The sequence below is a fragment of the Sus scrofa genome, chromosome 14 (genome assembly GCF_054392235.1).
Source record: "Sus scrofa isolate SSC_HxYL_T2T_F1_AM1 chromosome 14, Sscrofa_HxYL_maternal_Yorkshire_Landrace_v2.0, whole genome shotgun sequence".
Lineage (NCBI taxonomy): Eukaryota > Metazoa > Chordata > Mammalia > Artiodactyla > Suidae > Sus > Sus scrofa.
Genome location: NC_139396.1, coordinates 163321956 through 163341378, shown reverse-complemented (window position 1 = coordinate 163341378; position 19423 = coordinate 163321956). Strand labels below are relative to the sequence as shown.

The following is a 19423-nucleotide window of genomic DNA, read 5'->3' as shown; positions in this document are numbered from 1 at the left end:
AGTTGTGGGCGGGGAGCTGCTGAGGCACATGACGTTTCTTCTTCAGGTACTAAAGTTGATGGCGGCAGCATCTGCACGGCTCTGCGAGGGCACCAAAAACCAGGAGACCGGCCACTTTCCGTGGGGGAGGCCCACGCGGGTGAAGGCCGCCTGGGCAAAGCCATCACCAGACGGCACTGCTTGAAAAAGAGGTATCCACGCAAATGAGAGCCAGCGAGAGGCCCGCCGCACCCGACGCAGGCCCCACGCGGGGTCCCCGCGGACCCGGGCGCCCTGTGCTGGAGGGGGGACAGCAGACCGGACGGGACGCCCCTCGAGCGGCACTGCAGTTGGGGCGAGCACGCCCACAACAGCCGGAGGGAGCTTTGAGGGTGGGATGGGAACAGAGCAAAGGGCTGGAGGGAGGGGGACAGCACGCCGGCCGGGGAGGGGCTCGCGGCCGCCAGATGTGCAGCCCAGGCCAGGGCAGGCGGAGGGCTGCTCAGGAGGTGGCCAAGCAAAAAGACGAGCCAGCTCAACACTGCGGTTAGCACCGGAGCAGCAGCAGGACAGAGCCCTGCAGGCAGACACCCAAGAGCGAGCTGTGCCCTCGGAATCCTGCCGCTCGCTAAATCTCTTTCCCAAACAACAGCCTTACCATGTAAGGGTGGGACGGAGCTCTGAAACCACAGCCTGCAAGAATTCACCTTCTCTGTTCACTTCTAGCAAAAAAAAAAAAAAAAAAAAAAACACAAACAAAAAAAAACCTCCTAAAGAACCAAAAGCTAGAAACCTCACTTGTCAAAAAGCCAGCCATCCCAAGCAAAACATTTAGGTATGCACCCAGCCACCCCTTGCCAGCGAATGGGTGGTGACAGCAGGAGCCTGGGGACTAGGGAATAGCCACGGGCTCTCCAGAGCCACCCGGGAAAGGCACAGGCAGCACAGCCACGGAGGTTGGGGACAGCCCAGCTAAGAGAGGTCCTCGGAGGTCGGGGCCTCGCCGAGGGCAGCCGCGTCCATAGCAACAGGACCCTTCCAGCCCTGCTGGCTCCTGCGTGAGCGGTGGCGCAATGGGGGGGGTGTGCCATGGACCCTCGGAGAGCTGCAGCTTTCTCGGTTTCCGCTTTCCTCAGTCCGTCCCATAGATCAGGTAAATGTCAGCACTTCTGACCTACGTGATCAAGCACCCTCTGGGGCTCCCTATAGATTCTAGGGATGTAATGGGTGGAAGTTGGAGACCCAGTGAATGGCGGCCATTTACCAACCCTCTGGGTGGCACTCCCGAGCGAGGAGCAACCTGAGGGGCCCACAGCGGGGACCCGACAGAGGAGAAAAGAGCAGCCTGCCACACAAGGCGCTCTGTGGGTCGCAGCACGTTAGGGCCACGCCACGGGCAAAGCCCACATCCAGAGCCCTAGTGGGATCCCCTCTGATGGGGTGGAGGCAGCACGGGAAGAGACCACGCAACCGCAGAAGCAGCCCCTCGGCAGCGTCACCCGTCACCTGTGCCCTTCCCGAAGGCCATCTGTCTCTACCCCAGACCCTTCCTCCTCCTCCTCCTCCTCCTCGTCCTGCACCATCCAGGAAGAGGCCAGGGTCACACGAGGAGCCTGGTTTCCAGACGATGAAACTGGGCAGGACGAGTCCCTCCCCGGGTCTGCCAGCATCTGAACAGAGTGTCAGTCGGTCGGTCAGCAGGGACACAGGACCACAAAGACCGAGTCACCAAGCAGATCTTCTGAATCCTACTATAAACCGAGGAGTTAAAATGGCCTTCCCTCAAGGCTTCGCTGCTTCCACCGGCCAGACTGCCAAGCGGACTGGTTAAATGCCCACCCCTGCTTCTCCACACCACCGAAGAAGGACGGCTTCAGACACATTAAGAAACCTGTGGGACAGGACAGATACATGTCAACGGATCCTTTCGTCAAAAGACACCTTGCAGGACGAACCTGTGCACCGCTTACCAAAACAAATGCTCCCTCCCAGCACAAACATGATGCAAAACTCCATGTAGACGTTAAGAAAAATGAAAATTCAGAGGGAACACGTTGGTAAACAAAGTCGCCCATTTTCATGTCAACAGAGAGAAGTGTGTGTATACAGTGGAAACACAACAAAAATGCCAGAACGGGCAATCAAAGACTATTGCAAAGAACGTTTGCACAGCAAAATTCTTTTCCCTTTGAGACTAAAATGCCCCACCGTGCTTAATTTTCCTGACATTTCTGAGGCTTTGAAGCCACAGCTAACGGATCTGAATCATCTGAATAAAACCCTGTTATAGTGGATGTTACTGGAAAGCCGAGAATAGAATGCTAAATACAGACACACACCCATACGGGGCACTTCTGTAGAAAATGATCAAACACTAAACTAGGTAAAGTTGTCCTGCCCATGACAGAGTCAGAGGGCAAGCCGTTCGCCTTCCGCAGGGACGTCGAAGACATGGCTCCTGGAAGTTAAAACAAGGGAAACACAAAAAGAGCTCCTACCCTTGATTGATAAAATCACACCTCACCCGAGCACGAACTCAGGCTACAGAAACACCTCACCCTGCTCACTGCCAGCAGAGGAAGGCTCAGCAGAGGCAGGAAAGTCAGCTTGCACGGTGGTCTAGGTGGCCGCCCCCACTGCTCACCTGGGGGGGGGCAGTGCCAGGCTGCCTCAGGCCCATCTGGGCCATCATCCTTTTTTCTGAAACAAGCACACCACTTGGAGCCGCATTGTGCTTTATTTGGGTTGGCAGTGTGAGTACCAACAGCGGGGAGGCACCGTGGCTGCAATGCCGAACTAGGTCAGGCTCGGCCTGCCTGGGGAACCCGGGGAGCACCGGGCCCCGGTGGACTCTCTTCCCCAGGGCCCCGGCCGCCGGGGCGGGAGGCTCCAGAGAGCAGAGGCCTTGGACCGTCAGCATCCTTTTTCTGGCCTTGGAAAGCTTCTGCATCTTTCTCTTTAATAAACAAGAAACAAAGTCCGCAGGGCTTTCAACAGAAGCCCCTTGTTCCAGAACTAGAGAAATACTAAGTTACAAGGTGAAATGAGGGCGCCCACACCTCCCAGCAGCCACAGTCGGCAGGCAGGGCCGGGGCAAGAGCCGGGGCCCTGGAGGGGCCGGAGTCAGAGGCCAGAATCAGCGGCTGGGATCGGGGAGACAAGGGCTGGGGGTTGTGTCCAGGGCCCAGGTTCTGGGTCAGGATTCCCTACCAGGGTTGGGGCCAGGTTCAGGGTAAGGGGCCCTGGGACCGGGGGTCTGGGGTCAGGATTTGGGGACCTTGGACAGAGATTAGAATTGGATTTTAGGGACCCGGGTTCAGGGGCTGGGCTCTGTGTTCAACCTACGGAGTTTGAAGGCAGGGGCTCAGGGCCGGGGGTCAGGGGTGGGTCCGGGGTCCCAGGGCAAAGGACTAGGTGTCTGGGTCCCAGGGTCCCAGGGCTCAGGCCCAGGCCCCGGGTCCCAGGACTCTTCAGGTCCGGAGTCCCCGGGGCTCAGGGTCCGGGGTCCGGGATCCGGGGTCCGGGGTCCGGCAGCGCACTTACGTCGTCGAAGAGCGAGCCCACGTTGGCCGTGACCAGCAGCACCGCGGTGCCCGGGGCGGCCGCTTTCCCCGCCATCGCGGCCTGGGCCGGGGCGGCCGCTCCTCGGGGCCGGCCAGCCGGGGTCTCCGCGGGCCGCGGCGTCAGCTGCGCCAGGGGGCGGCCCCGGGGCGCATCGCGGGTTCGGCCGGTCAGGCCGGGCCTGGCCGGGGTCCGGCCGCGCTCGCTCTCGCTCTCCGCGGCCCCACGCCCGTCGCTCTCCGCCGGCGCTCACCGCGGCCCGCGCGCAGCCATTAGGATCGCGGCCGCCGGAGCTCCCGCAGCGCTGCCGCCGCCGCCGCCGCCGCCGCCGATCGCTGAGGCGAGGCCCGCCCGGGCCGGGGGCGGGGCGAGCGGGGCGGGGCGAGGCCGAGCGGAGGCGGGGCCTGCAGAAGGCGGGGCGGGCTGGGCGGGGCAGGGGAGGGGTGGGGCCTCGAGGGGCGGGGACGGTGGGGAGGGGCGTGGAGGGCGGAAGCGGGGCCAGGCCTGAGGGGCGGGGCCTGCGGGGGATGCTCTTGCGTCGACCCCGGCCTCTGGGCCACGTTCCCATCAGTCAGCGCCCGCCCCGCCTCGCCCCGTGCCGCGGCTGCGCACTGACTCTTCCCGCAGCCCTTTGACGGCAAGGCCCGGCGCCTCGGTCGCGTCTTAAAGGGGCCGCGCTCTGCTGGGGCTGGACCCCCTTGCTTTCCCGCAGGGGTTGCGGTGGGATCGCGTGGCCCTGTGTGACCCGCGCCGGGCCGCCGGACCGGAGGGCTCAGGGCAGCAGGCACGCTGGGGTCTGTGCCTGCCCTCCGCGCCTGGAAGTCGGCGGAAATGAAATGGCTGCTGGGGACGGGAGATGTGCCGACGCTGCCCCGAAAGGGGACAAGTAGCCGCCAACTACTGGCTCTAGGTTCTGTCCACCCACTCGATGCAGGTAGCAGGGACCACGCGTCCAGGACGGTTCACGAGGCTCTCCAGGCGCATCTCGCGCTCGGACCGCCCTCCCGCAGCGCCGGGATGCGCAGGGTCCGCGGAGGACCAGCCCTGCCCGCGCTTGCTCTCGCAGGAGATGTGCGTGCGGCGACACGCACCGCCGGCCGGGGCCGAGGGGGCGCAGGCCCTGTGCGCTGCGGAGCCTGCCAGGGAAGGCGTCACCTCCGCGTGCTGACCCGTCGGGTCCGGACCCTGCCTAAGCGACCGCTTAGCCTGCCAGCCGGAACCCACTTCACTTGAAACCAGCTGTCGCCTTGGACCGAATATGTCCTCCAGAATTCTTAGGTTGAGGCCCAGCTTCATTGTGGCCACATGTGAGGAGAGAGGCTCTGAGGAGATACATTCAGGTTCAGTGAGCTCATAAGGGTGGGGCCCTTTTCCAGCAGCATCAGCCTCCTTTTAAGGAAAGACCCAGAGCACTTCCTGTCCCCCCACAACCTCCCACCCAGAACCGAAGACAAAAAAGAGGGCCTGTGACCCCAGAGCAAGAAGGTGGCCACCCACAAGCCAGGGAGAGGCGCTCTCCCAGAAGCAGAGCCCTTCAGAACAGGATCTCTGCCTTCCAGCCTCCCCAGTGTCAGAAATAAATCTCGGATGTTTAGGCCGCCAGCCCGTGTGGCTCTCTCTCTTACCCGGCAGGGCATGTCTTGTTTTACTTTGTTAGAAACGCAGCACCTGCCAAGGGTACCTTAGCAGGAGCCAAATGTGGGTCACTGATGCCTGGAACCTGTTTCCTAAGAAGTGATGTTGTGTCCTCACCTCCACTCAGGCTGTCTCTGGCCCTTCTCCCCAGCCCATCATGGCCCCGAAACACCCTTGCCCACATGCGCACCTGCACACAGGTGCGTGCACACACACACACACACACACACACTCACTTACTCTGAGACTATCTATGTTGGAGGAACTCCCAGTCCCCTGCCCCCGGCAGCAGGGGATCGCAGGCTCGTCCTCCCTGAGCACCTGGCCTCGTGGCTTCTGAAAATGCACATTCACGGCTCCACGATGTCACTCACCTCTTCCCCAGGTAGGGGGTCACCCACAGGCCACCCGTCCCTGGCAGGTGCCACACCCTTCCCTGGGAAGGAAGTGCAGTCCTTCCCGCTGTGTTAGCGGGCCCACCAGCATCTGTGCCTCCATCTGGCCACCGCCTTGGGGTTGTGCCATCAACTCTAAGACCCACCTTTTTCTACCATCTATCCAGTCCCTTTGCTGCAAACCCACTCCTTGAAATAAACCAGCCTTTGCCCCCAGGGCCACTGGGCCACGCTCTTCCAGGCCTTTCACACTGAACTTGGTGCCCACAGCCCACAGGGGCCATCCTCACAGGATGGCCAGCCTGGCTGCTGCCCTGGGAGGAGCCGCCTCGCCCCTGCCTCCGTGGCTCATGTTCCACAGCACCCACATCTGTCTCGTGAGCCCGTGGCCGTGGCAGCTGCATTTGTGCCCCAGAGGTTGACTTGTCCTGCTTCTTCTGGCTCAGCAGACTTCTTACACGCCCCTGCCCCCATCAGACCCCGCCCCCGACCACGCCCATGGGTCCCCCTCATATCACCCTCTCACCTTTCCCTCTGCCTCCCCTCTCCCCCCACGGGCACAGCCCGTCCCAGAGACACAAGGACGTGTATCACATCATGAGTCGCATGACTTAATGACAGGCCGGAGCCATCGCTGCGCCTGGGGCCAGGGCCGCCCTACTTGCAGAGACCTGGAACGCTGACACCACCCGGGTCAGAGGCCACGCTCCTCAAATCGCTTCTGCTCCATCTTCTTTACCTTTGCGACGTTGTCCCACGTTTGCTGCCTTTTCCCCAAAAAGTTCCGCAAAGCCCGCTCACCTGGCTCCAGGAGAGGCCTGGGGCACCTGGCATCGGGACTCAAGCCCGGTGTTTGGGGGCCGAGGCGGGAGGTGGAGGCAGCCAGAGCTGCGATGTGGGTTCCTCAGAGGAGCCGGCCCCGGGCCAAGCAGCCCCCTTAGCCTGACCCTCTCTGGGCTCCCGAGAGGCACACCGGCCAGTCCTGCGGTTAAACACCCACCTGCCCGGAGGTTTTTCAGGGACTGCCCATTAGTCACTAAGTATCACTCGTTACCGAGCCCACGTTATAACCAGTGCATTGAAGGATTCTGATTATCAGGTGGTGGAGAGATTTGCAGCTGGGCTTCACCGTCCACACGTTTCAAAGTTCCCCTTCGGCGGGTGGACAGACAGCACCTGGGAGCGGCAAGACGTCCTTCCATCATGTACGAATCAGTCCTCAGCAGTCCTGTCAGGTAAGTCAACTGTGTTCAACGGGATGTAAAAACACCAAGTTAACCGACTCACTCAAGTTAATTTTCCGTAGGCAGACAGCCTGGCTGGACGCACCAGGAACGAAGCCAGGGCTCTGGCCTCTGGGTGGGGGGCTGGGCGCCCTTGCTTTAGCCAGAGGTATTTTTGCAAGTAGCAGGTGAGTGGGCATTTTCGGTTACTGACGTCAGGCTCATCTGGGAAGGAGGTTTCGCTCCCTCTGAATTAGTGGGATTCTTTCCTCATCAATCAGTTTAGCTTCTGCTGTCACTCTGCAGGCCCCGACTGTGTGTGCGGGGCTTTACAATTCTTCTTTCTAGTCAGTCTCGGGAGGTGTGTAACCCTGGGCTATAGATAAGACATGAAGCCTTCAGGGTTGAAAAGCCGGCAACCTGCCAGTAGTTGTGGGGCCAGGACTGCAGGCCCGGCTGGTAAACCTCCCGGAAGCTGAGGTCCCCGCAGGGGAGCAGACGAGAAACCCACACGGGTCCCTGGCTAAGGTGACGTCCTGCCAGCTCCCTGCAAGTTTCCTCGTGGGGAGTCACACGCTCATCACAGAATGTTTGAGACGAGAGAACCATGCCCAGAGCAGGATGAAGAGGAGCGGCCACTGGGGGTTCACCACAGGCCCCCCCCACTGGTCACCGTCTGGGTGGCTCCCATCCAGGATGGTCCTCAGCCTGTGCCCAGGGCTCTGATGGCGCTGCACACATGGTTCTGACGCCTGTTTTCAGGCTCAGCGTCATAACGTGGGTGCTTTCTGCACAACTGAGAACTTCCCGAAATGGTCCTAAGGCGTAATCGTCGCAGGTGACTCACCGGACCGGTGACCTCCTCCTGTTCTGATTTGGCACGATCAGGTCAACAAATTCGGAGAAGGCATTTGACAAAACTGAACATCCTTCTTATGATTAAAAAAAAAAAAAAAAAAAAGCTCTCGCAAACTAAAAATAAAGGATGCTTCCTAAATCTGGTGAAGTTCCTCGGCGAGAAACACACGGCGAGCATCAGAGTTCGGGCTGAGAGACTGAACACTTGCTCCAAGCGCCTGCTCTCACGCCTGCGACTCAACACGAACTAAAGAGCCGTCTGTGCAGTGAAATAAGAAGAAATAAAAGGCATACGGATTGGAAAGGAAGACGTAAAACTGCCTTTGGTGTCAGGCAGCATGCTCGTCTGCACAGAAAATGCTCAGGAATCTATAAAAAAAATGCCACTAACCAGGAGACTTTAACAAGGCTAGGGAATACATGTCGGTATTCAAAAACAATTGTGTGGCTGTGTATCAGAACTGAACATTGGAAAAATAAAATTTCTAATCATTTCCACCTATAAGAGCTGAAAATCAAAATGTTTAGGAATGAATGACAAAAGATGCACAGGAAACCTGCAAAGCACGGAGGACTGAAATTAAAGAGGGCCTGGAGTTCCCGCTGCGGCTCAGTGGGTTAAGAACCCCACTAGCATCATGAGGACCTCTGTGCAATCCACAGCCTCACTCAGTGGGTTAAGGACCTGACGTTGCCGGGAACTGTAGCATAGGTCGCAGATGCAGCTCGGATCTGGTGTTGCTGTGGCTGTGGTGTAGGCCGGTGGCTACAGCTCCAATTGGACCCCTAGCCTGGGAACCTCCATGTGCCATGGGTGCGGCCCTGAAAAGAAAAAAAAAAAATAGAAAGAGGATCTGAGTAAGTCACGCTGGGGGGTTGAAAGATTCAGAGATGCTAGGATGTCAGTTCTCCCCCATTAATGCACAGATTCCATGCAATCCCACTCCTGTCGCAGAAGGCTGTTTGTTTGTTTGTTTTAGAAATTAACCTGTTGGGGAGTTCCCCTCATGGCTCAGCGGAAAGGAATCTGACTAGTATCCATGAGGACCCAGCTTCGGCCCCTGGCCTCGCTCAGTGAGTTGAGGATCCCGCATTGCCGTGAGCTGTGGTGTAGGTCGCAGATGCGGCTCGGATCTCGTGTTGCTGTGGCTGTGGTGTAGGCCGATGGCTACAGCTCCAATTGGACCCCTAGCCTGGGAACCTCCATGTGCCGTGGGAGCGGCCCTGAAAAGAAAAAAATAGAAAGTAACGAGTTGATTCTGAAATGACTAAGGAGTCGAATATACGCAGAAGAGCCTAAAGAGCTTTGATGAAGCACACAGCTGGGTACTCACACTGCCTGATTCGAGACGTACCCAGAAGCCACGGAAATGAAACCAGGGTCCTGCTGACACCAGGACAGGCGTGCAGATCAGTGGAGCAGAGCAGAGGACGAGAGCTGACCCACTTCTGTGGTCGGTGATTTAGACGCATGCGCCCATTCCATGGGAAAGAAGAGTCTTTTCAACAAAGGGTGCAGCCATCAACCGGCCGCCGTGAGAAACAAGAGAAAGCTCAACACACACGATACCCGAACTCAAAAGCTGACGCTCTGAAACGTCTAGGAACTTGGGAGACTATTTTTGAGAATTGGAGCAGGCAAAGACCTCTTCGAGAGGGCTCTATAAGCACGACATACATGAAAAGTGAAAAAGAAAAATGGTGCTTTATCTGAATTTTAAAACCCTGCTCTTTGAGAAACTGTTGATAAAACAAAAATTGTCACACTCCAACGTCCACCAGGAGAAGGGGCAGAAGGAAAGACTCAGGGTGTACGCACACAGTGGCACCCTGGTCAGCAGCCGAAGCCACGGAGGGTAGGCCCGAGGCACCGGAGCCGGGCACACGAGCCCCATGGGCCCGACTCCGTGGCTGTGACTCCTGAGACGGGCAGCCGCGTCTCCAGCGGCAGAGAGTGGATCAGCAGCTGCTGGGCCCAGGCTCGGGGGAGGGTTGCAAGCCTTGCAAGCCGGTGGCAGGAGGGAGCTCTGGAGAGAAGGATGCGTGCCAGTCCGGATGGGGGCGCTGTCACATGGGCACACACGGTCATCAAAACTGTGCAGCTGCCCACTTAACACAGGCGCATTTGACTGTGAGAAGATCATAGCTCGTTTAGGTGAATCTGAAATGTGAAGAAGAGGACGAACGAGTAGTTGGGATTGCAAGCGCCTACGGTGTCTTAGGCACAGTAACAGAACCCACATCCTCTGAAACTGGAAGGGTGTTTTTCAAACGTGTTTATCCGCACCCCGTGGAAAGCAGGGCAGAAGAGCGGGTCCGAGTGCCCCACAGCCTGAGAGCCGCGTCTGTCGTTCCCGATGCGCCAAGATGCTCGGGACTGGGGTGGGCAGGAGGTTCTCCCCAGCACCTGCTGTGTTCGCTACGTGATACGTGGCGGGTGCAGGTACGTTTCTAACATCTGAGCAAAAAGTCTGAATCCTAAATTACACATGGTCCCTGGGGGGCCAGAGAGCAGCGTGGACAGTGGCCTGGAGCCCCTGGGGCCCTTTCCCGGGGGCAGGGCGGGTGGCAGCAGCGGGAGTCACGCCCTCCCGCCTGCTCCGCCACATGGAACGTCATCGTTCACGGAAGGGACGCGCCGATCAGGAGACCGGGCTCCCGGGTCACCGGACACGTTCCCACAGGTCCTGGACGTGAGGAAGCACAGCTCTCGGGGAGACCCCCCGCCCCTGCGCAGGCCGTGCTCGGGGCGCAGGACGGCCCGCTCCGCCCCCCTAGGCCCTGGTGGCTTCTCTTTTTGGTCCTTTCTCTATCTGCTCCATCAAATTAAACCTGCTGAGGTTGGGGGCAGTCCTGCCAGCCCGGCCTTGCTGTCCTGGGCCCCTTGGGCCCCTCACCCTGAGAGCCCCACCACCCAGGTATTCCCTGCGGCCCTGCCCGGGCTGTTCTTGCTCCACTTGACTTCGGAGGAAACTAGAGCGAGGTCTGGCTCCTCACGGCAGAGTCTCAGATGTCCCGAGAGCGTGAGGCCTGCTGCTTGGGGATGCGGTTCCCTCCCCTCCTTTGACAGAAACAGGTTGCTGCAGGGGCCAAATATTTACATCGTCACACGGGCACAAACACTGGCACAGACAGTGACGCTGGCGGCTGTCTACAGTGGGCTCCTGGGTAGTGTCACCTCTGCCAAGAGCGGTCCCCCCAACGGGGGGGGGGGGAGCGGGGGCGGTGATTAACCCTTTGTAGCCAGAGGACGCATTGGTTCCAGGACCACTATGTGTCCCAAAGGACAAGTACAGCAAAGTCGGGAAAACTGTCCCCGACCTGGCAGTGCCCGGTAAAGGCGTCGCAGCTCCTGGCCGGTGTCCCCTCGTTTCGAGGGTGAAGCCAGAATGCCGGTACGTCTCCTGTTGACCAGCTTTCGACCAAGTGCCGACTCGACTCCGGTAATCAGCCTGCCTCGCGTTGGCCGTCCGCAGCCTCCGTTTCCCAAGGAGTCTCAGCTCGGCCGTGACTTCTCTGCTGCAGCTTCCTGTTTGTGCAGCCACAGCTTTGTGACCGTTTGTCTCCGTGGTCCCTTGTTCGACTCTTCAGAACTCAGAAACACCCTAGCCGTATGTTGCAAGCAAACACCCTCCGCAAATACTGAAGCCCCTGGTCAGCTGTGTTTTCGCGAGCACACGTCGCCTCTTTTGCCCTTTCTTCTGAGCTCAGGGAGGGTCCCGTGGGTTTGGGCTGTAGGAACAGGAGGCGTGCTTGGCCCGGGTGGAGATGGCACCTCGAGGAGCAGGTGCACCCGGCAGAGGGGGCTCACTGCGTGGAAACGGTTCCATGAGAAGATGCCCAGTCTACGAAATGGAAACATAATTTCGGGGAGTGGCCTGTTCGAAATTACATCTCACTGCTTAAGTGCATTGTGTACGTCTCTCTGCTAAAATTACCTTCTCAGTGGCTCCTTTTCACCAGTCAGGTCCATCTTTGCTTTGGTGGAGCCTCGTAAACAACTGTCAGCTGCATTGTTTCCTTTGTTGTTGAGGAGAGTGGGAGGCAGTGCAGCCCAGGGAGCAAGTGGCCGGCCCTGCTCAGGGCTTTCCCCGCTCAGGCGTTTCCAGGGCGGGAAGGAGGCCGGGCAGCGCGGGGTCTCAGACGGCCTCTCTGCCTTCAGCTGGGAGCGGTTTCGGCAGCAGCTCAGCCGGAGGAGAAGTGGGCGCTGAGGTTTTGATGCCAACCTGGGCCTCTTCCCTGGGGGAGGAAGGCGACAGCCATCACTAGCAAGGGGGGCCGGGTCGCGGGGTCTCGAGAGGCTGGCGAGGGCGGGCGGGCAGGCGGCCCCCGGGGCACGGCTGACCTTCCTCCCGGGAGGAGGGCGGGGGCTCGCCAGCAGCTGGAACTGTGGGGGTGGATTCGTGCAGGCGGGTCCCTAGGTCCAGGGGCTGAGGGCCAGGGTCCCTCGCAGCCACGGGAGAACATCTCGCAGTCTCGGCATCGAGACGCCCCCAAGTCCTGGACGGCCCCACCTGACGTCAAATCAAAGGGGGGGCACAAGTCAGCACCTCCAACAGGTGCTGCGGGGAAGGAAACGTGTCCTTTTGCACAGATGGTGTTCTGGCATGTTCTGTCTGTTCTCCTGTGCAGGCTAACGTCAGCAGGACTGTATTTTAGAGCTGGGTTTTCTGAGGTGAGAGAGAGAGGGAGGGAGGGAGAGGGAGGGGGAGGGGGGGAGGGGGAGGGAGGGGGGGGATTGGTCACCACGATCCCTGCAAGACTTTTTCACACGCTTTGGAACCATTACCAATCCAATATCCAAACCCCATCTCCTCGAGGCTTGAGGCCGCTCGGGGTCCTCCCGGCGTGGGTGGGCCTTCGAGGGCGCAGTCGTCCTAGACAGTGCAAAGGCCATGTGTGTTTTCGAATCTCCTTCTATTAAAGTATTTGCTTATTTCTAGCCCGTAGCACCTTACTGGAGAAGGTTCCCTCCTGAACCCAGGGATGCCTTGGGCGGACTGTAGTCCACACAGCTCGGGACCCTTTCTGCTCGTTTCCGCCGGCCGCGGGAATTCGCCGTCTATTCGCATGGTGAGAAGCTTCAAGTCTAACAGGAAAAATGGGTGAAAACCAAATGCTTCCTTTTCTGTTCTATGTGTTTATATTTTGTTCCTCTATTAAACAGAAATATTCTGTTAGTGACACTAAGCGTATTCGAGGAGTATACCATACGCATTCTTTTATAGGGTAGGAAGTTTTTATTATCCCCTTAACCGTGAAGTTAAACTATATCGATACAAAGAAAACCAGGCCTTCTATTAATGCATGCCTTTTTTTTTTTTGTCATGGATACTCTTAAATTTATTCCTGGGTATTTTAATGTTTTGAATTATCATTAGGAATGTGTTTTCAATCTTAGTCAAATTGGTGTGGTTTGTAAATACAAATGCTACTAATCTAAACATCTATTTAAAATGTGTAAATGACTGCTTCTGGCTTTCTCTTTTTATTTATTCTCTTGGATTTTTCAGGCAGGCAATCACATTAACAGATTTGACACAATGGTTTGAACGCCATTTAAAGCTAAATTTAGATATCCCCAAGAATGGAAAGTGCATGACAGATATTTTTTCAAACCACAAATAGATTTAATTAAACTGTTTATTTTTTTGAAATGAGTCCAATGAAATATTTACCTTACAATATGTCCCATCATAATTTGTTAAATGCCATAGCTTGAGTAATAAACCACTTGAAGCAGTTTCTTTAGGAAGAAAGGCCTTCCTGGCACGTCCTCCTGGCCTGGGGGCAGGAGGGGGCAGAGGGGGGCTCCGCCAGCTCCTCTCTATAGCACTCGCTCCGCTGGCAGCAGCAAACTGCCCAACTTGTAGCAGCCAAATCGCAGATGGTGTAGTCGCCCACTCAGCAGCTGGCCCCTCACCCTTCAGCCTTTAAAACGAGTCTAGGATTGATTTGTGGAAGAGTCACGTAAATTAAGAGACTCATTCAAAACTGCAGATTCAGCCTTTTCCAGCCAAAGGCCAGGAAACGAAGCAGGCAGGAGCTCCTGAGATTTCGGGCAGCAGGGAACCACCGTCCTGACCCCTCTCAGCCCAGCCAGGTGCCAGACCCACCCCTGCAAGGGAGGGTGCTCCCCCCCCGCCGCTTGCCTTGACCAGGGGTGAGGGAGGCCCTGGCCCCCTGCTGGGCTCCCGGGCCGTGCCCTGGGCGGTGGGTGGGCGGAGAGGGTCTTCCCAGCCCCCAGACGGACCTGCAGGGACTTGCGGTCAGCTCCGCGTCTATGCACACGCACCGTTTACACAGAACCGTAGTCCTAAGCGCCGTGTCTCTTTGGCAGGGCTCTCGGACCCAGCTCCTCATCTAAGCCACAGAGCACAGATGATGCTCGGTGCCTGTGCTCACCCCGGCCACCTGCGGCTCCCAGACGGGGGCGCGTCATCCAGTGAGATGCCCGCTGTGGCCAGCCTCGTCCCCCCGTCCCCAGAGGCCCCCCCAACAGGGTGAGGCTCTCAGTGGTGACCCTCGACACAGTGGGGCCCTTGTGCATGTCAGGGACACTGGGGCGAGGCCCCCAGCCACTGGCCTGAGTGACAGCAGGACTGTGAAGTTCCTTGTGGCCACTAAAATCAGGGGCAGGAGGGGCAGGACAGAGGCTGCCCAACGAGGGGGCAGGCAGCCTTTCTGTCCAGCAGCAAGGGGCGATGCTAATTAAGTTGGCGCGGAACATTCAAAAGATCAGAAATACAACCAGCGCGAGGAAGAATTGCAGTCAGGGGAGGGGACCTGCTCAGCGGGCGAGCCCGGGTGTGCCAGCGCCAAGGGCATGCGCCTGGGGTGTCCGCTCAGGTCCTCCAGGCCATCCCGGGTGCAGGCGTGTGATGGGGCACAGAGGGTGACCGGTCCTGCAGGGAGGGAGGAGGGGATGGCCACGCAGAGCCCAGGCACGGCCCTAGGGGCCATGGCCACACTGCCCAGGCCAACAAGGACGGGCAGAAAGAAAGGCCAGCCATTCTCTTCCTGGCCCTCCCCGGGACTGGACCGAGCTCAGCAGGCAAGGCTGGCTCCGCCTCGGCGCCAGAGTGGAGCGGGAAGGGCAGAGGCAGGATGAGCACGGCAACCCCCCCCCCCGAGTCCCTAAGTTGCTCTCTAGTGACTGAGGTCGGGCAGAGAGGGGCACCCACGTTCCCCAGGTTTGCGCCCCACGTTGCCTGGCTCTGCAGGGGCAGGTGGCCCAGCTGCGCTTGCTGGGAGGGCCCTCTCGTCCAGCAGGGAGCGGCCGGCTCAGCAGCCCCGGGGGGTGGGTTCTCACACTGCTTCTCTCAGGGGTGACTCACACCAGCCCAACATGACAGCAGATGGATAAACCAGGAACCAGTTTCCATACATTCGCTTCCTTCCGGACCCGTCCACCAGGAAGCCAGTAGAGTTGAGGTGCTGCGGGAGGGTGTGCCCAGGGCGTGGGGTGGGGTAGGCCACAGGACTCTGCTCTTGGCAGTCCCCACCCCCAGCCCCACTCACCTTGCCGGGAGCTCGGAACCTGTCCTCACCTCCCAGCTCACCTGGGAGACCTGCTCCCAGGCCAGGCTGCCTCTGCAGGGACCCCCATCCCTCCGGCCAGCAGGGCCAGGCCCTCCAGGGGTGACCTGGGTGCACGTGGCACCGCCCTCTCCGTGGGGCTTGTGGTGATGCTCCAGCGTCCTGGCACTTGGGGCGCCACCACAGCCCGGGCCCCCACCACGTGCCCTCAGTTGAGTCTCAGGAGGGACCCTCGCATCTCCCAGCTGGCAACGGCCTTCCTCTCCTTCCTGGCAGGCCCAGGCTCTCTGCCCACCTGCGGGGGCCCTGGGGCCGCCGGCTCCTGCCTTGGGAGGTGAGTGAGGCCGTCTGAGCAGGAAGGCCCACTGCAGCTCCCAGCACCACCGGCCGTACAGCAGCTCTCAGGGAGACAAAGCTTGGGGATTGACCTGGAAGGACCTTGGTGTGGTCAACCCTGTGCCCACAGATCGGGTAGGGGAGGAAGGAGAAGTGGGCTGAGGGAGAAGGGGCCGAGGAGCCCCTGGCACAGACCCAAACCACTGCCTCCGCCTCCAGCTGCAGGGACATCGGGGCCAGGGCCAGCAGAAGGACAGGGACGCCAAAACCTCGCGAGCCCCCAGCCTGCAGACTCTGGAGAGACTCTCTCCCCTGTGTGCCTGGTAGCAGGAGACTTCGGTCAGGCCTGAAGTGGCCTCACAGGTGACCCTCTGTCCCCAGCCAGGCCTTGCACCTGCTCTAAACTGGGCCTTGGGGGTCACCTGCTTCCAGGCCTGGGGGTCTCCTTGCTGCCCAGGGGCTACTTGTGACCAGCACGGCTCAGAATCAGGGCTCTCCTTTGCCAAGGGGTCCAGCTCACCTGCTACCTGCACCTGCAGAGCCCAGGGCTCTCTTCTAGGCAGCAGGGAACTCTGCGGGGCTCCCCTCCAAACCCCGGATGCAGTCATGCCGGCTTTCCTGTAGATGGGAAGGCAGAGCTGTCCCGGGACCCTGGCCTCAGGGAGCTGAGCCCTGGGGGTGGCAGGGGCGCAGGGGGCTCCCTGTGGGCAGCCTGACTCTCTCGGGTCCACCAGAAGACCCCCGGCTTTCCTCTGAAAGAGGGGGTGTGGTGGCCCCTGGGGTGTGGTCCTGGCCAGGCAGGAACCCACTGGCCTCCAGGTGTCTCCGCTCGGCCCCCATGGCTTGCAGGTGACGGCCACAGCCAGCTCCCGGCCCAGCCTGAGCCCAACGGGAGAGAAGCCATCTGCTGTGTTCTCCCGGCACACTCGCCCAGTCCCGCCAAAGACAGAAACCTCGCGGAGCAAACCGCTCTTCACTGGCTTCAGAGGGCAGCCCGGCAGCCTGGCAGCCTGGCAGGCCGCGTCCCGAGGAAGGAGAAGCGCTTCCCGCCGTGTCTGCCCTCCGCCTGCGCCAGCGACCGCTTTTTAACCTCGGAAAAGGCGACCCGAGGGGCCCTGCTCCAGGCTATTTTAGGCACAGACTTAGAAGTAAAAGCAGCTGCAAAGTGAAAAGTTTTAGGAATATTTCCATCCCCTGGAGCGATGGAGCCGAGAGCCCGGCCAGCAGGCCGAGCCGCCCACACCCTCGCCGGCAGCGCCGCGGCCCAGCCTCCGCCGCAGCCCTGCTTTGTGTGTGGCGTGTCCCGGGCGCAGGCGGGCGGCCCGGCCTGGCAGGCCCCCTGGCCGGGTCGGAGTGACTCATCGGTGGGTGCTGGGCAGGGCCAGGGCCCCTGATGCCCGGGCTCGGCGAGCAGCACATGGCCCTGCGCGGACCCTCTCCGGGCCGGCTGGGCGGTGCCTGTTCAGCCCACTCTTCCCCCAGCTCTGCCTCTGGGGCCCAGGCCGCGGTCCCCGGTGGGGTCTGGAGACCCTTCCTCTGCAGCCAGTTCCTCCCGGGGCCTCCGGCCGGATTCCAGGAGCCCGTGTCCTGCCACCCTCTCCCTCTTTGCTCCTGACCCCCGCCGGGTCCCCGGGCTGGCCACGTCCTGTCCCACTCATGGGGGGCTGGGGTACAAGACGCAGAGCACAGGGCTTGGGGTAGGGGCCCCTCAGTGGACACTGGCAAGTCCTACCAGGTCACAGGACAACACTCACCCTGTGTCCAGAGCCGGGTGGGTGCTGGGGGTCCCGTCTCTGGTTTCCGAAGGGCTTCTCCCTGTGGGAGCCCAAATGCTCCTCCCCCGCTGTGCTCACATGAGGGATCCGAGCAGCAGGGACCCCGCGTGGGCCCGCAGTCGCGCACTCCCGGGCCAGGGGTCTTCCTGCCTCAGGCTCTGGGCTTCCCCACCGTGGCTTGGGCCTGACTGCTGGGCTCTGGCCTCTCCGTGGGGGGCAGCTCTTTGCCTGGGTGCCCCCTGCCCACCCCCGCCTGGAGCACCCACAGGCGCCCGAACATCCTCTGCTCCAGGGACCCGGGCCCTGTCCTGGGGAGGGACACAGCCGTCACCGCTCTGGAGGTGGCCTCCTGGTCTGTCACCTCCACAGGGAAATCAAGCACCTCCGTGGGTGGGGGAGGCACAGTCCTGCTGCCTCAGCCCACATGTCTCGGGCTCTGTGTGGTCCCCTCGAGGGGACCACACTGGAAGGGGGAGGGGACAGCCTTGTCCTTGGAAGTGGGGAGAACACAGCCGCTGGAGCTCTGGTCCCCGGGTGGAATCCCCAAGCATCATCCAGCCTTAGAGCAGGAGGCCAGTCTATTAAACTGTTCAGCAGGTCCGCCCCCTCCTGCCGTCGCGGTCCGCTGTGCAAAGCCCCCCTTCCCCCGCAGTTTAGGAGAAGCCCTGCCCCTCGTCCTTCCCTCCAGGTCGAGGCCCGGCCCCTGGGCCCTGCGCTCCCAACTGCACATCCAGCAGGCAGGCGGGGCCAGCTCGAACCCGCAGCCAAGCGTGTGGCACAAGAAGGCGCTGAGCGGTGGGAGGACGTCTTAGATGCCTTAGAGGGACCCAGCTCTCTGGCCGCGTGTGGCTCTGGCCCGGGCACACGGGCCAGACTTGATCTTGGCGCCGGCGGGAGGGTCACACCGTCCCCCGTCAGCCCTTTCTTCACCCCAGTGCGGGTGTCTCTCCCGAAGAGCGGCCCTTTGAGCAAAGCGCAAAGGTGGATATGGATTTTCTCACTGAGGCCTGTGGGGAGTGGGCACGACCCGCCTCCATCCCCCCCGCCCTACCCTGTCCAACTCAGGAGGGCGACGCTCGGCCCTCCAGAAGCCCTCCCTCAGCCTGTCACCTGCCCACACCTTAATCCCCCCCAGGGGTGGGGAGCAGGTGTTGTCCTGACCTGGGCCCCAGGCACTAGGGTATCACAGTGGCACAGCAGCCTGGGGTGCTGGCTTCACTCGGTCCTGATGCTGGGGCAGCAGCTGCTTCAGGGCCGCCTCGTCCTATGGCCGCAGGGAAGGGGCTGTGCTGCCACAGTCCCCGTCCTCCAGGTCCCAGCCAGGGCCTCGAGCCCAGGGACCCCGAGCGGGGCAGTGGTCCCACTGGGGCACCAGCTGGAAATCAGGGGCAGAGTCCCCCTCTCCCCTCCGCCTCTTGGAAAATACGGCCCTGTTGGTGACACACTTCGATGGCAGGTGGAAGCAAAGCGGGACAGTGGCGTGTGGCTGCCACCAGCATGTGACGTGCTTGGCCTGCAGCGAGGGCAGCCCAGAGCCCCTGCATGGACCTGCTTTGGGACAGCAGGAGGACTTCAGGAGGCGGACGGCAAGGGTCAGCTGCAGCCCTTTGCAGGCCCAACGACGTTTTCGGAAGGAAAGCCTAGTGTTTGCCAGAAGATCCGGGAGGCGAGCGTGGAAATGATTTCTCCTCTCAGAAAGTCAAAGACGGACCAGGAGGGGCGTCTGGAAGGGCCCGCTGGGGGGTCAAGGGTGAGCACACGGACCGGGAGGGGACAGGCCGCACCACGGGGGGCAGCCTTGGCCTCAGCCGCGTGCACTCTCCTCCTCGGGTGGCTGCTGTGCTTGGGGACAGCTCTGCAGGTGTGAGCGCAACTTGTCTCGCACCTGGAGCTGCCCTCTCTCTGGGTGGCACTGAGCACCTGTCAGGCAGCCTGGCTTCGGGGCTCCCCTTGTGAGCCCGGGGTAACTCAGCGTGGTCTCCCCAAGGCCAGAGGAGGCCCTGCTTCCAGTGGGCTGACTGGGGGGCAGGGCTGGCCCCGCCAGCGCTCGGATCTCCTGCTTTTTCTTTCCAGAAATGGAGCTGGTGGCTCTGCCCCAGACTGTCGGCTCTTTGCCCTGAGG

At 60.6% G+C, this 19423-nt stretch overlaps 1 protein-coding gene and 1 long non-coding RNA gene across 4 annotated transcripts in view; one reads left to right on the top strand and one right to left on the bottom strand.

Moving 5' to 3' along the window:
- Positions 1-3858, bottom strand: part of INPP5A (inositol polyphosphate-5-phosphatase A) — a 159155-nt gene extending 155297 nt beyond the window's left edge. For all 3 annotated transcript variants that reach the window (XM_003133237.7, XM_005671580.4, XM_084995417.1), the window contains exon 1: positions 3523-3858. In XM_003133237.7, coding sequence (XP_003133285.2) covers positions 3523-3597 — 75 coding nt within the window. In that variant the 5' untranslated portion in view covers positions 3598-3858. The remainder of the gene's footprint in view (positions 1-3522) is intronic.
- Positions 3859-4153: 295 nt separating this feature from the next.
- Positions 4154-13308, top strand: LOC102168165 (uncharacterized). The gene is made up of 2 exons (XR_014826882.1): positions 4154-6805; positions 12595-13308. It is a non-coding gene; the product is annotated as an uncharacterized LOC102168165 (long non-coding RNA).
- Positions 13309-19423: the final 6115 nt, after the last annotated feature.